Source organism: Lutra lutra, chromosome 5 (genome assembly GCF_902655055.1).
Source record: "Lutra lutra chromosome 5, mLutLut1.2, whole genome shotgun sequence".
NCBI classification, from domain to species: domain Eukaryota; kingdom Metazoa; phylum Chordata; class Mammalia; order Carnivora; family Mustelidae; genus Lutra; species Lutra lutra.
In genome coordinates, this window is record NC_062282.1 from 69,338,776 (window position 1) to 69,356,184 (window position 17,409).

A 17,409-nucleotide genomic window follows, 5' to 3' on the forward strand; every position below is an offset into this window, starting at 1 on the left:
GAGTGTCAATAGGTGGTTGAGGAGAGAATATTTTCCACATACAAAATATAAAGAAATTTGATAAGAATGTTATAAAATTCAGTAGTCTTATCATTGAGTGTTTTTTGCTTAAATGTAGTGTATATTTACCAAATACCAGAGGATATCCAGAGATAGATATAACCAGATCATCAGGACTACTGGAGTAAGACATCTTTAAAATGCAAGACATGGGCGCCTGGGTGGCTCAGTGGGTTAAAGCCGCTGCCTTCGGCTCAGGTCATGATCTCAGGGTCCTGGGATCGAGTCCCGCATAGGGCTCTCTGCTCAGCAGGGAGCCTGCTTCCCTCTCTCTCTCTCTCTGCCTGCCTCTCCATCTACTTGTGATCTCTCTCTGTCAAATAAATAAATAAAAATCTTTTAAAAAAATAAATAAAAATAAAATGCAAGACATATGCAAATAATTAGCCATTTAGAAAGTCATCATATGGATCTTTGGATGCAGAATGTAACAAAAGGGAAAGTTATTCTAACAGGTCTCTGGTTTTGCTTAAGGTTATCTGGGGCATCCATAGAGCCCAGGAGCACAACCAGCATCAATCCTTTATGCCAGAGAGCTGTTCTGCAGGGACCCTAGCCTCCTTCCTACATCTGTAAAATGTGCCAAAACAACTCTAGGTCTTTCTCAGTATCACAGTGCTCTAACTGTGCAAGTAGAAGTAACAACCCAGTGTCAGTGAGGCAGTGGTCCAAATGGTGCATATTCCAAAGAAGAGTATTTCAAACTGCTTGAAATGAAGGATCTACTTTAGAGACAAAACAAAAATTGTTTGGATTAGAAAAATATAAATCTGTAACTTTATTTTTTTTTAAAGATTTTATTTATTTATTTGACAGAGAGAGATCACAAGTAGACGGAGAGGCAGGCAGAGAGAGAGAGAGAGGGAAGCAGGGTTCTTGCTGAGCAGAGAGCCGATGCGGGACTCAATCCCAGGACCCTGAGATCATGACCTGAGCCGAAGGCAGCGGCTTAACCCACTGAGCCACCCAGGCGCCCCAATCTGTAACTTTATATGCTATATATAGAATGTGTACAAGTCCATATGGGATAATAAATAAAACTAGGAAACTTGTTTAGATACACACACACACACACACACACACACACACACACACACACACACACATGACTTCAGGGATCAGAAAGGCAACAAGAGAAGAGCACTGAGGAGCACTATGGGGGCAACCAAAAAGCTCCATCTACAGGGAGCAAATTCTACTTCTTTCTGCCCAGGTGCCTCACATATCTGTTTCCCTATACTACTAAGATTGGATATTATCACACTTTTTTAAAACCAATTTAATAGGTGAGAAAAATGATACCTCATTTTGAAATGCGCACATTCTTTGACTCAAGTCCATTGCCAAAGATTTTCCTTACAGACATTTTCACCTAATTTGCTAACTATATTTTTGAAGATGTTCATTGTAGCCTTCTTTGGCACAACAAAAATTTGATAAGACCCATATGTCCTTTAAGTAGTTACATAAGTCAAAATACCATATTCAAACAGTGAAATACTGTAGTTTTTTAAAAATGCATTTATCTATAAATGAGGAAGTTTCTCTAAGACTTATTATTAAATGAGCAAATATTATATGGAAGAGTTATATATAGTAGGAACTGAAGTTGTTTACATATTATTTTTATACATATTAAAAATTTGGGGGTGCCTGAGTAGCTAAGTCAGTTAGGCATCCAACTCTCGGTTTCTACTCAGGTCATGATCTCAGGGTCCTGGGATTGAACCCTACGTTGGGTTCTGTGATTGGCATGGAGTCTACTTGTCTCTCTCCCTCCCTTCTCTGTTCCCTCCCCAGCTTTTAAGCTTCTGCTCTCGCTCTCAAATAATTTTTTTTTTATTTTCTTCGCAGATATACAAAGAATAGTTTATTTGAATTACATTGGAGAAAAGGGCCTTCTGTGCTTATACTTCTACCATATCCATATGTTACTTTTATTTTATAAATAGGTTAACATTTTCTGTCTGAAATTAAAAGAAAACTAATGCTTTCCTAATACTTAAATATTTCCAGGGTACCATATAAAAAATGGTGGATGTCATGGATATAGGAAGATGCCAAGAGAATATTACAGAATTTCTAGGGAAGGGAGAGGACTGGGATCTGTAACAGGTACAATAGCTCAGTATATGGAGTCCCTTAGCCTTGGATTTGAATTCTGAATCTTTGGTTCAGATAAGTTAGTGAATCCAAATGAAATAATTCATGGAAAGTTCTTAGCATAGTGTCAAATACATAATAACAAGATAAATGCTGTCTGTTCATATAGTAATGTAAGTAGAGATGAGAAGAGATGGTTGGCTTTGAGAAATTATTTTGAGGTTGGAATGAACAGAACTGCAGCTGGTTATTTGTGGGAGAGAGGAGGAAGAGGCAGGTGTTAAGGTATTAAGAAGGACTCCCAGGTTGGCTTTCTGCTCTAAACAATATGTACAGATGTTGCCTCTGTGATGGGAAATAGGAAACCCTAAGAGAAGAGTCCAGTTGGAGGGGAAATATTTCCACTTCTCTTTTGAACTGTGTTTCCTTGGCCTGTAAAAGACTTAAACACAGGGGTGCCTGGGTGGCTCAGCGGGTTAAGCCTCTGCCTTCACCTTGGGTCATGATCTCGGTGTCCTGGGATCGGGCCCCACACTGGGCTCCCTGCTCAGTGGTGAGCCTGCTTCCCCCTTTCTCTCCGCCTGCCTCTCCTCCCTCTTGTGATCTCTGTCTGTCAAATAAATAAATAAAATCTTAAAAAAAAAAAAAAGACTCAAACACGGGCATCTAGAAGATAGATCAGAGAAGAGAAATATAAATTTTGGAATCATCCACATTTAGATGGTTTTTAAATTTTTCAAGTCTAAGTGTGCCGAAGGAGGGAGCATAACTAGAAAAGGGAGTGTAGCTGGAGGGAGTGGGGTCAGGGGTGTGTTGTGTCTTTATTCCCAGCCCGAACTTCAGTTGCCCTCATCCTCTGCCATCAGCGTGCCAAGAATTCCTCAAATTTTGTATATTTAAAACAAAATTCCTCATTTTATTTCCTCCAACCATACCCCACTCCCAATTTCCTTTTTCTTGAAAAATGTCAGTATCATCTTCCCAGCTCCCTGGGCTGGAAACTATCCTTGGCTCTTCTTCTTCATGTAAGTAGGGATTTATTTCTGTTGTTTTTTGCTTCCAGTATAATAATGCCATCCTTTTTACTTTTTTTCCTAGGATTAGAGTAACAGTTTCTAATGTGCTTCCTTCCCCATGTCCTCCTATTTCAGACCTGTCCACTCATAGGGATGACTTTATCACTCTGTCCTATAGCTTAAGTACTTCCAGAGAATTGCCTTTGGATACTCACACTGGCATTCATAGCTTTCCGTATTCCGGTCCTAACTTACCTATTGAGAAGTGTCTTTTTATTCTCATTAATTAGATATCTCCACTAAGCTGAGGCCTGAGCAGTTTGTATTTGTGCATTCTCTGTGTCTTTGTTGATATCTCTTTGCCTAGAATGTGTTTCCTCCAAGTACCTGAGTCCTTCAAGGACCATCTGAAGTGTCCGATCTTTCAAAGGCTTTCACAATAAATGACATAATTTCTTTGGACTTAATGACTATGTTACTTTTTCCTCCAGTAATTATTTACTGCCTTATATTGTTGCTGTCTGATTAAGAATATCTTGGGGCACCTGCACAGTTCAATTGATTACATGTCCAACTCTTAATTTCAGCTCAGGTCATGATTTCATGGTCCTGGGATCTAGCCCCACGTTGGACTCTGCACTCAACACAGAGTCTGCTTAAGATTCTCTCTCCCCCTGGGGCACCTGGGTGGCTCTGGGTTAAGCCTCTGCCTTCGGCTCAGGTCCTGATCTCAGGGTCCTGGGATTGAGCCCTGCATGGGGCTCTCTGCTCAGCAGGGAGCCTGCTTCCCCCATCTCTCTCTGCCTGCCTCTCTGCCTACTTGTGATATCTCTCTCTCTCTCTCTCTCTCTCTCTCTCTGTCAAATAAATAAATAAAATATAAAAAAAAAAGATTCTCTCTCCCCCTGCTTGCTTTCTCTCTCTCTCCCTCAAATAAATAAATAAATTTAAAAACTAATAATAAGGAATATTTTAATGCTTTTTACCCTTCTCACAAATCTTTCTGAGTGACCAGAACATTGCATTACATTTACAGATGTTTATTGAATAAATGATCACTAAGGTTTTTCATCAAGTAAGCAAAAAATGTAGGATATATCTAAACATTGCTTTTCTTTTCTTCTGATCCATTTTATTTTCTGACTCTAGTTCTGTAAGAACTCCAACGTTGCATATATTTTACTACAAAAAAATTAGTAACTAGCTTATTTTTCTTTAGGAAAATTAATCAATATAATTTTATGTAAATGTATGACTCCTTTGACCTTTTTCTGTGTGGTAAATCAAACTACTTAAAAATGTGATGTATTTTTTAAAAGGTAAATCAACCCTTATTTGAATAACAGTCAAAAAAGGGCTTAACATTGAGCTTTCAGGTAGCTGGTGGACTTCTTCTGCATTCTCTTGAACCCATTTGGCTGAAATAGCTGTCCTAAGGTTAGATGGCAGTTATCGAAACTGGAAAGAAAACAGTGGATGGAAGCAAAGCACACTTAAGAATCTTCTCTGTGACCTGGCAAATACTTGGTTTATTTCAGGTTAGCATAATTTAAAGGTAACTACGTAGTGCTCTCTGTGCTATTTTAAACCAAGACTTTATTAAAACAAACAAAACAAAACCTACACATTTCTCTCATATGGTCATGGAGGGATCTGATTCATTTTGGACACAGAATTGTTGGACTAGACCTGGAAATTATTTTATTTGAAAAGGAAATTCAATCACTGTCCTTCCAAGCAGTTCTCTCTGGTGGGAAGATGTTTCACAGGAATGAGAAAGATAAAATAGAAACATCTCGATAGTCTTTTTTCACCTCTCCAACACCGTGTGATTCATAGGAGAATTGCAAATGTGTTCAAGACTTGGTGTTTATTAATTGCTTCTTAATGCAAAACATCTTTTTTTTCTTCCATTATTGCGGTGATCAATGTGTACTTAGATATAAAAAATTACTTGGGGATCTAATTTGATGGCCCTTTCATAACATATTCACTTCTCTGCTAATCATTCATAAGCATTCTGCTTGATTGTGCCACACACATTTCCTTGATTTGCTCTAACGATATGCAGACATTTTCATTAAAGAGAAAAGAATAGTTTGAACTGTAGAATCAAATGATGAATTAATTAAACACACATGCAAAAAAATCCTCAAACATCTGACCTCTAGGAATAGATTCAAGTCCAAATACCCATGTGTTAAATAAGGCAGATGAACTACTTTCAAAAGACGCTGAAACACTGACCAAAATAAATAAATCTCAAAAAACAAACCTAACTTTTGTTCCTTAGAATGTTTGTTTCACACTCACTTTATTAAAAAGTTGAAAGATGGAACTGCCAAACATATACATAAATGAATAGGAATGCTGCGCTAATAATTTCCAGTAGAAGTCATCATTTACTTTCCTTATGAGGTCCACACTCCACTGCGAATGCTACTTCACTCTTGTTAAACCACTCTGGAATAATCCACGTATTCCCAAAGACAAATTATCCAAGTCGAGGCTGTTAACTTTGTTATAGATTGGCACTGATCATTAGAGATTATATCAGGTTCTGTGAGATTGTCTATTATATTGGTTTCAAAAATTTTTTTTGAACTCTGTTTGCCAGTGACAATTTTCTCTTAATTTAGGAATTCCTATTTCTTACAAAGGCCAGCTGGAAATGAGTAAAGCATTACAGAGCCTTCCTTAGCTGTTGGCCTAGAGAACACACATTCTCTCCAAAATATATATCTTTGGCACAGTCTAGAAGGAAGGAATCTCGGGTAATCTCTATGCTGGCCAAGTGTGAGAATTACTATTTTTAACCCCTGAATATACTGAAATTTGTTTGTTTTTCTAAGGAACTCAAAAGCAAACCAGTGTTAGTTATGTTTGTTAGCCAACAAAACTGCAAATAAATATCTTACAGTAGTATTTTTACTGTTGGGTTTTCTGCCTCTTCGGTGGGATGTTTCAGAAGACATTTGACAGCACTTTACAGCTTGAAGAACTTTACAGCTTAACATGCGCAAATTAATGGTTCTATAAACTCACTGGCAAACTAGTTGATTATTTAACTGGAGTCTGCAAATTTATTTATACCACACTGTCCCAGTTTGTTGCCAAATCCAAGTTAATGAAATATCCAGGATAACAAATAACTTCGCACCAAAACAGTGTCATTGTGACTATTCTGATGTCCTGAAAGGAGAGGTAAGAAACTATCATTTAATTAATAATTTTAAAGTTTGGCACTTTACTACAGAATCCTCATACCTAAGACTAGAGTGCAAGTGGTTTTTAGCTCCATGTTCAGAATCACGTATGCAGAATAGATCTACTTGATCTCGGAAACTATCAAGCACAGAAGCACTATAAGAATCAGGGATCAGTGCAAAGAATGAAAGTCTCCTCTCTACATAGATGAGTAGTTAAGAGACATTTACAGATATGCCATTGATAAAGAGTTCTTAAGTGAAAATGAGTTTTCTAGAAGTACATAGATCACTTGGACAAGAAGAAAATGATGTTCTTCAATGAATTTAACAGATACATGACACATGGTAGATTTTTTACCATGAGCCATTATGGAAATTCCTACATGACTCATGAATGTTCAATTGACAGAAAGATAATTCTATTACCTTGCAAAAGTAGATTCAAGTAGTGTGATGGCCAAGAACCTATGGACCTTGAGAACCTCTGAAAATCATTCTCCTCTGTCATTTTGATACTTTATAAATTGTTATATGGCTATTTCTTGGTGCCTGTGTAGCTCTTATTCTTTGAATTGAGCATGTTTTCCTAATGTAAGTGTATTTCAAAACACGTTTGCTGTCATTTACTACTATTTAGTAAATTTATGTCACTCAGCATAATGGTATTCATAGAAACTTTGGGGAACAATACATGTAGATTATCTTTAAAAGATGCAGATTCTTTTTTTTTTTAAGATTTTATTTATTTATTTGACAGACAAAGATCACAAGTAGGCAGAGAGGCAGGCAGAGAGAGAGAGGAGGAAGCAAGCTCCCCGCCGAGCAGAGAGCCCGATGTGGGGCTCGATCCCAGGACTCTGAGATCATGACCTGAGCCGAAGGCAGAGGCTCTAACCCACTGAGCCACCCAGGCACCCCCAAAAGATGCAGATTCTTGATAAACATATTCAAATCTATCATAAAAGGAGTATTTCTATATAAAATAATGAAATTTTAGCAGCAGAGGATGCTCATACCTTCTATGTAGTATTTGATGCATCAAAAACTTATTTATACACATTGTGTTAATTAAGATCTAATTATCTACAACCTTTCAAGATTAGACTTGAAAACAAATAATTTCCTCAGGCATCAATAAAATGTCTCAAGATGCACAGCCTTTTCTAGAACACCTCCTCTAAGGTGTTTACATGTTTTTCAAAGTATTAAACCAAGACCTGAGCAACACTGTAATAATGCCATAAATACTATTATGTCAGGAGTGAAATGCCCATGGTAAGTTTCTCCCTGCAGTTCACACATTAGACAATGCTTCAGCCCTCATCCATCCTTTGTGATGGATTCCACACCTTGGCCTGCCCATGAGAAGGATATCCCAGCCATTGAGTTCCTTTCATCTCCTTCTATGAAAATGCCCCATAGTTATAAGTTTGTTAAGAAATTTTTTAGTGTGTTTTTTTTTCCTACATTTTTTCTATTTCCCCTTATTTGTTTGCATTTAGGCCAGTTCATAAGTTTCTGGAACCAAGCTGGCAAATCTGGTCCACTACAGGGCTATCATTTGAGTACATATAACTTTCCAAGACTTTTATCTGTATCTAACACCAGGTCATCCTTGACCATTTCTAGAAAAAATATATAAGCCAAGGCAACATCCACTATACACTTCCCCCAACGTGTACATTGCTTCTTTCTCCAGATACTTTTTTTCATTTAGTTCAAATGAAATTTTCTTAGGTAGCATAAAGTTGTTTAGTTCTTATTACCTGGCATAAGAATGACAGAAACTAAAATTTCAGGTAACAGAAATGGTTGTAAGATTCTACCAATGTGTATCCTGTTTTAAAAGAGGATAAAGCCTTCTTATTGATTTGCCAACACTTGAATTCATGGTTCTCATTTGCTAAATGATTTTCCTAGTTGTTTTAATAGTCCAAAATGTGGACTATTAGTCCAAAATTCCCTAATCATGCTTAGTGTTTGATATTCTGTCAACATAATTTAATCCAGTATTAGAAGTTGTCACTAATCTCCCAGGGCCAGGAAGGATTCATTCCAATAAAAGAGAAATCTATGGGGATATTATCTAAAGATATGGCCCATGTGTTCCCAAGTGCAGGGAAGGTCATAATTTTCTCAGGTAATCTGAAATGATGAATATCACTAAGTCAGTAAAACAAATTTCACTTTCAAAGACTTCGGGGCTCATTTTTTTTGTGGGAAAGAGGGATTACCAACAGCAGTTCTCCATGTACCTTGTTATCTTGGTCAAAATTAACTCCAAAATCATGTGAGCAATTTTCTAAACTGTTCAAGTTTGTTCTAAAGATTGCGGTTTCCTTTTTTCTCTGGTAAATCTGGGACATCAAGATTGCATTTCCTGTTCAGAATTAAAGGCTTCTAGTTCATGGGATTGATTCATGAGGTGCTTTGTTTCAAAGGTCCTTCTGGGCAAGATTAACTGTTGAGTTTTTTGTCAGACAATACAAGTCTCTCTATTTAAAATACTCCAGTCAGGGAACTTTCCTTGTAAAGGAAATATCAATGGCAAGTTATCAGGCACACCCTGTGTTTCTTTACCAGTTGCTGGCAAATTGATGTTGACATTTTAGCATTTTGGCCTTTAGTAGAAGTCTAGAGTGCTGCTTTGTTTCAAATACATTTTAAATTTACTGGGTACTTTTGTGAAGAGCAAGATTGAAAATGTATTATGTAAAAAGACTGAAGGAGAGAGGGAAGGAAGGTAGGAAAGAAGACGAAAAGGGAAGAAGGAGAGAGAAATAAAAAGCCATTGAAATTAATCCGAGATGTATAGAAACACAATGGAAAGAATTATCATATTTGGACTCAAAAGACTTGCATTTGATGCTTGTCTCTCTTTTTTTGTGGAGCAAATCCATTACATCTTCCATGAGTCCTTCTCTGATCATCCCAGATGAATTACAAAGCCTTAGACCCAAGACTTTCCCACGCTCTCCTTCCCAGCCTTAGTATTTCCATGGCACTTGTCAATATCTAATGTACAGTGTCATTTAATTCTTTACTTTTCTGCTCTCTCCTGTTAGAATGTAAACTCCTTGGGGGCATGTGTTTTTCTCTATTTTATGTACTGTCATATCCCAATATCCAGAACAGTGTCTGGCACATTGTGGACTTGCAGTAAATATTGAATGAATGAATGAAATAATCTCTATGAACCTCGCTCTTTTCATTTTTAAAGTTATGAGGATTATGATAAAGATTAACCAAGGTATTCTGTGTAAAATATAATGCTTGAAATGTAATACCTATTTCCTGTGTCCATTCATTTGTATTTATCATCTATTACATAGATCTACCAGTAAAATATCTGTAGATGAGGTGACTGTATGTGCCAGATTACCCATGACTGTCCAATGTATGCCTATGGTATAGGAATAATAATTTTAATCACTTCTTTCACAAGTGACCTGATTTGGGTGAAAAATTATATGCTCACTCTATCTCAAGATAAATCATGCAAGTGAATTGTCTTTAAGGCAAAAAAGTTTATCTCCTATCTTATAACCTAGGTTACAGCAAAACAAAACAAAACAAAAAAAAACCCTTCTAATTGTTTAATTGTAAGATACGAGGATTAGATGTCCATTTGGCAGGATAAAGACAAGGAAAGATTTGTGGCTATGAACATAAGAGGAGTATTAGTGATGTTCTACTATCAAGTAATGCTTAAGCACCTGATCTCTGAATTTAGTATATGTGACTTCAAATTCCAGTTCCACTACTTCTTAAGTGTAAAGTTTTGGGCAATTTATTTCACTTATTTGAGCCTCTATCTTATCTGTGTGAAAGAAGTAAAACTAGTTCATGGGCTGCATGTGAGATACCAAAATAATTATGGCCTAACACAGTGCCTGACATATAATAAATACTGCCTTACATATAATAAATAAATAGTAATGGCTAACTAATGTTAGTATCCTATGAATTAAAAGCTTCTGGAGGTAGTGGTATCAGTTTCCTTTGATCCTAAAGCAAAAAACTGTCATTCTATAAGCAACTCATTATTTAAAATACTAAACAGTTGGGGAAAATTAAAAATAAATAAGTTAATTAAATATTAAACACTTAGCTGAAAGTGGATGAAATTGCCCAACTTCTGCATTGTTTCATAATCTATTCCTGACCATCTGTTTTACATGTTTTAGAGTTTTCTTAATAAAGTTTACTGGTGAAAGTACCAACTTCATCATATTAACAATTATTAATGTCTTTATTTTCTTCATGGGATCCTGAACATAATGGATGATCAATAAATACTTGAAAATTCAATAAATGATTGGATATTCTGAGACATTTAATCAAACTACCATCTTGACAGAAACTGTGCCATTTCACTGTTGGCTGGCACACTGAATAATTGGATGATGAAATTAGAGAGTCTTTCCTATTAAGAAGCCTTGCCAGTTAAATTATCAGACTATAGTAACTCTTAATAATCAGTGATTGGGAATTTTTACTTTCATAGTAATTTAGACCCAAAAGTATAGTTACCTACTGTAATGCCTTGCTTAACAAAAAGGAAATATAAGTCCCAGGTAAATTAGTTGCAAGAGACAGGATTAGAACTCAATCTCCTCATTTCAAGGCCAGAATTATTTTGTTTCTTTTTTCTTTTAACCTCCTTCCTTTTTTTATGATTTCATTAACTTATTCTTCTGAGAGAGAGAGAGAGAACACAAGCAAGGGAAGGGGCAGAGGGTGAAGCAGACTTCCCACTGAAGAGGGAACCCAATGTGGGACTTGATCCCAGAATCCTGGGATCATGACCTGAGCCGAAGGCAACGCTTAACCAAGTAAGCCACCCAGGCCTCCTTACCTGTCTTTTTAATCATAGTGACACGAGTTAAGGAACTATCCAATTACTTAGTACATTCTATAATAAAGTAAGAGCTAGTTTAGAAGATGTCTCGTGATTTCAACTGTTTCGTTTCAAATATCTGTTCATTTTTCACCTATATGCAATAAAATTTTTACCAAAAAGTATTTTATAAAGAAGATTATTATTAGTAAGAACCTGATTTTTTATTGCTAAGGTATGCTAATGAAAATTAGATCCTAAGGCTATTAGACTATTTTTAATTTTTATTTTTTATAGTTATTATTTAAAAGAAATGTTTCAGACTATTTAATTTTGTGATAAAGCTTATTCTGTTAGTTCCAAAGGCAGAAATGATTCTGTATTGGTTAAATGAATTATAGAACTTCCATTATTTCCTGGATACTATTTTCATTTCCAGGTTATTCCCAGATTGTTACAAAACCTAACTTACATAAGGAATGCAATTAACATCTTTTTCTCAAGTGTTTTCAAATGTTATGAAAGGCACTATTTAGCCATTATCTACTAAAATTATATATTTTGAGTCATCATGTGTCTATAGTTACTTATTTCATTTCTTACAACCCTGAAAAACAATGTGTTACTTTGATTTGTTCATGTCTTTTGGAGTTGATTTAATTCTCTACAACTATTTGGCTAAATATGGCTAAATCTTCACTATGTAGAAAATAATATGATCAATAAATAAATCATTATTTTCAGAAACAAAGCCATATTTACTCTTACACTTGTAATTTTGATCCCAGAAAATAGTTGTATTTTCACAGTCAAATAAGCATCCGTTTATCTGGGCGCCTGGGTGGCTCAGTGGGTTAAGCCGCTGCCTTCGGCTCAGGTCATGATCTCAGGGTCCTGGGATCGAGTCCCGCATCAGGCTCTCTGCTCAGCAGGGAGCCTGCTTCCTCCTCTCTCTCTGCCTGCCTCTCCGTCTAGTTGTGATCTCTCTCTGTCAAATAAATAAATAAAATCTTTAAAAAAAAAAAAAAGCATCCGTTTATCTGTGTAACAAGTTAAAACTGGTGACACATTTGGACCCCAAAGACTTGTCTAATAAAAGACAATTGTACATTTGAGTATGTTCTTCTTTGCAAAATGTCTTACAAATGAAGACAGAGCCTACTTCACTAAAATATAAGTAATCTATTAAAAGGATATTTTATTAGAAAAATCCAGATTATGGGTACCTGGGTGGCTCAGTCGGTTAAGCATCTGCCTTCATCTCAGGTCATGATCCTGGGGTCCTGGGATCGAGGCCCAGGTCAGGCTCCCTGCTCCACGGGAGTTGGCTTCTTCCTGTCCCCTTGCCTGCCACTCCCTCTGTGCTCTCTCTCGCTCTCAAATAAATAAATAAAATATTTTTAAAAAATGAATTTGTTGCAAACCAGGTATTAGAACTTTAAACACCGTCCACCTGAGTGCAACACTGGCATCATTCACTCTTTCCCTCGGAGTCATACTCTCCATCTTTCTTTCCTCTTCTTTCCTCACCTCTGTCTTTCACGCCCCAGCACTGTGCCTGAGGTAAGCATTGACATTTCTGACCCACGTTCTGCATCAACTCTGGATGTTGTGACTCATGTTAAATTTTAAGGAAGGGATGGAAAATGTAGCTCACAATCTAGAACAAGGAAAGAGCAACAAGGAATTTTAACACATCTTGTATCTCTCCAGTGCTCAGTTACCTGTGGCAAAGGGATGCAGTCCCGTGTCATTCAGTGCATGCACAAGATCACCGGAAGACATGGAAATGAGTGTTTTTCTTCAGAAAAACCTGCAGCATACAGGCCATGTCACCTTCAGCCCTGCAATGAGAAGATTAATGTAAATACCATAACATCACCCAGGCTGGGTAAGCAGACCAAAAACGGGATGGTTTTGAGAAATAGGGAAATGCCCATGGCTTCTTCTCTTTTGCACATTTTTTATAAAGATTTTATTTATTTATTTGACAGAGAGAGAGAGAGATCACAAGTAGGCAGAGAGGGAGGAAGCAGGCTCCCCACAGAGTGGAGAGCCCAACGCGGGGCTCGATCCCAGGACCCCGGGATCATGACCTGAGCTGAAGGCAGAGGCTTAACCCACTGAGCCACCCAGGCGCCCCTCTTTTGCACATTTTTGTAAAGCTTTGTTCTTGATCTGTGTGAATTAGTTTGGTTCTGACTTAATGGGATATATTTAACTACAGTTTAGTGCAAATGGTCAGAGGGTAAAAAAATCCTAAAGACTAAACACTTAGGATTCCTGAAGCTGTCTACTCAGCCTGGCCCTGAAAATATGGATGCCACATTCTCAAGGCCATCTTAGAAAGGGTTGCAGGATGTAGATATATTTGGTGTTCTGACCAGTTTCATGGCAGAACTATTGATGAAGGTAATATCTCTGGAAGGGTGAGGTTGGGGTATATATCTTAGATCTCTCCATTGTTAATAGCCTTCCTTTTGATCCTGGGTACAAATTGTCCTTTGGAGAGTCATAGAGTAAAAAAGGCTTTCAAGAAGAATGGGTGCCTGGATCTAAACCACTGAAAAAGAGGTAACGGTTTTTGAATCTTTAAGGACATAATATTATATACAAATAAATGCTGGTAACATATTGATTTACATAGTTTGTTATGTTATAAATAGTTTCATATATATTCTCAATTCATGTTGTTTAATCTATCATCAAGAAGTAGATTATGCATTTTAAGTAAATATAGCTTGCACTTGCCTAAAAAATTTTCATAAATGAATTAGGCTTTATTTCTTTGGCAATTAGGGACTTTTAACAGCACCACTGCCTGACTGTCATTGGGTTAATTTATGTTTACTACCTTCACTTTTAATCTGTATGTACAATCTACAGGGAAACAATTTAATCATACAGAACAATATTGCCAAAATTCAAAGAGTTTAATTGTCTTAGGTATTTTTTATGCATAGGATTCAATCAAATGGAAAAGTCTGGTTCTTCATAGAAATACAAAAATTCGATTTTTCAAGCCAAATAATTAACGTTTCTAGGAAATAATCAGTTCAAATGGCATTAAGCATAGTTAAGACAAAAAGTTAAGCAATCCTAGAGCAGATGCCCTAAATCCATGTATTCAAAACAACATAATCCCTTCCTCTAGCAATTAGCTTGAGTCCTTCTTGAAGTATCATGTGGCAGAAAATAATGGATTAAAAAATTTTAATTAAAATTGCATTTTCTCTATTTATTATTTCTTGAAGGTATATGGCCACACACACAAGCACAGTGGAAAACCTGAGGTTTTGAAAGTAAAATAATGAGTCGTCTTAGAATGGTGGCAAAAGAAAGATTCCACATATTTTATTACTGTGAATTTCAGTCAGTTTTGATAATCAGTTCTGATTTTAAAGATCTGGAAAATCAAGATCCCCAGATAGTCCACCTAGATATGTCTGCTTTCTAAGAAATAAGGAATGTGGGATAAGTGTGAGAGTATTTGCTTTGCTTCATCCATAACCATACTTATTCATTTATATCCCATAAAAGTGGATATAGTGACCAAAGTCATTTTTTCTTTTTAATCTTCTCAACTGAAAATCCACAAGAAACTTAAATGAAATCCATAAAATTGAACCTTAAAAGCCATGTGTATTTCAACTCACTGAATTTGGGAAATCTAGCTTTAATGAGTCTGAATGAGCTCCTAAGTGAGACCATTATTCATTCATTTTACTTCTTATTATAGGATGTGTGTGTGTATCTTTCAAGTTCCAGAAGATAGTATTAAATGAGTCAACAGTAGTATTAAATGAGTCAACATGAATGTTCACAATCCTCCCACTTAAATGATTGCTACTTGTTTCTACTCCTGACACCTAGGCTATCTGCCTGTATTGAGTTCCCTCATTTCTGCTTCACAGCCGCGCTGACGTTCAAGTGCCTGGGAGATCAGTGGCCCGTGTACTGCCGAGTGATACGCGAGAAGAACCTATGTCAGGACATGCGCTGGTATCAGCGCTGCTGTGAGACATGTAGGGACTTCTATGCCCAAAAGCTTCAGCAGAAGAGTTGACCTCGAGCAGGCTGGCTGGCTCACAGCTCTTTGCAATTACATTATTTATAAACACACACACTAGCATGTTTTTCAGACCAAATATTATCAGATTACATATAATTTAATCAAATTAATTTATTTTTGTGCCTGCCAAACATCCAATATGGTGTTTGTTTTGGATATGCAAATATTTCGATTTATACTATATGGCTTCATAAATTTATATGAATAATTTTATATGAATAAGTTGGATCCAGTTTCCAGAATCAAAATAAAAAGGGGGGGGAAATAAGAAAAAAATAAGATCATTAGGCTCTTAAAAAAAAAAATTTTTTTTTTCAGTTAGGGCTGTCTCTAAGGCGCTGTTCTCTCCCCGCCAATACCGCTGAGTTATCCAGAATGTATACTAACTTAGTGTAATAGTTTAGTTTTATATGGAGAGAAGTCATTTTTGGGTTTTGGTGTCCTGATGCAGAATTAGCCCATTTTCTGTAAGCTACAGGAAATGTGTAAACATAACAAACCTCATAGTGTTGAACAGGTTTTTAGAGAATGTATTATGAATTTGGTTCAGATTTAGAGAAATCCACAGGAAAAAATTCTACTGTAATTATAACCTTATTTTAATAATGGAAAAGAAAAGTCAAAATAGAGACTTTGATCATGTTCATGAACATGTACTTGAACACAAGTATTGTAACAATGAAACACTGTAATGATTTACACTGAATCACCATTGCACTGTTGATATAGTGTAGAGAAACCATTATAGAAATGGTAACATCCTACAAAAATATGTATTATTTTAACATGTTGTCATTAGATTTTAGCTTTTTGAAATATTTTGAACAAAGAAAGCAGTGATCCACCCATTTTCTTGTATCTTTTTAGCAGATTTGTTAAAGAGTATAGTACTTAGCCTCACAAATCATAAGGAAAAAATTTACCAAATATTTTTCAGCTTTTTCCCTAGAAACAAGAAAAAAAAAACTTATAATACTGTGGTAGTTTCATTGTGTTTTTTTTCCTTTTGAAAACTAAAAATGTTTTACACTTCTGTGAAACGTTAAAAAACCAGCTTAAATGTTTTCTTGTGAGAAAATGTTGTACATGATTCACATGATTTCTAGATTTTTTTTTCAATAAAATTTGTGAAGCTTCCTATTGGGAGGCATTCTTCATAGGTCTCTTCCATCTCTGCACATCTCGGAACCATCTACTCTTGCTCGGGACCATCTTCTAAGGAATGTTTGTATAACAAGCAGCCTTAGAAGATCGAGATGGTGGAGCAAAGGGCAGACGTGCTGACTTCTCATTATAAATAGGTTTCTGTCCCTAAAATGGGGGTCCCTCTCCTGTGGTACAAGCCACTGCATGTGCAGATATTATGTGGCTCTCTTCATGTCCCTCTGGGGCAATTAGGGGTAAGGAAACCAGTGCCAGAAAATGCTGACTCTCTGCTACTGCTCTTGCAGTGAGTAATAAAGTCCTTTGCCTCTAACCCAGGGAGGGGTCTTCTGTCTTTTGCCCTGAAATTGTGCAGGCTCACGTGATAGAGTGTAAGTAGAGTAAAACCTCTACACCTGTGCATTTGTGAGGCTTCATTTAAAGCGGAGGGGGTATTTAGTTTCTAGATGGCCCCGCACTTATGTATATCGTGCATTTAATTGCTTAGATATAAAATTAACCAATATCCACACATCTTAAGTAAGAGAGTTGGGGCATGAGAGAGGTAAAAATTAGTAGGAGGAGACATTCTCAGTTATGTCCCTTGATTCCTGAATCCATGAATCTAGGTAGAAATAGCAAATCTGTATTGGCAGATGAATCAGACCATACACAATATTGTCGGCATATTTTCACCCAACTTGTTCTAGAACTGAATATTAAAGAAAAAATTAAAAAGTCATTGCACCTTTCTGTGAGACCATCTGCTAGAGGGTGATGGGAGAACATGGTAGTACCAGAGATTTACGTTGAGTGTGGGGCCTGTGCTACTTTTTATTTATGGTAACATGGGTTCCCTAAACAGAAACAAATATCTGGAATACCAGTAGGAAATGAGGTATTTGGTAAATTAGTGGATGGTATTGTAAATACCCAGTAGTGCAATTGGAGGGTCATAAGGTAGCC

The 17,409-nt window shown here is 36.5% G+C and overlaps 1 protein-coding gene across 1 annotated transcript in view; it reads left to right on the plus strand.

Moving 5' to 3' along the window:
• Positions 1–16,777, plus strand: part of ADAMTS19 (ADAM metallopeptidase with thrombospondin type 1 motif 19) — a 273,564-nt gene extending 256,787 nt beyond the window's left edge. Inside the window, exons 22-23 of the mRNA XM_047731597.1 lie at positions 12,942–13,119; positions 15,143–16,777. Of these exons, the coding sequence (XP_047587553.1) occupies positions 12,942–13,119; positions 15,143–15,294 (330 nt within the window). The 3' untranslated portion in view covers positions 15,295–16,777. The remainder of the gene's footprint in view (positions 1–12,941; positions 13,120–15,142) is intronic.
• Positions 16,778–17,409: the final 632 nt, after the last annotated feature.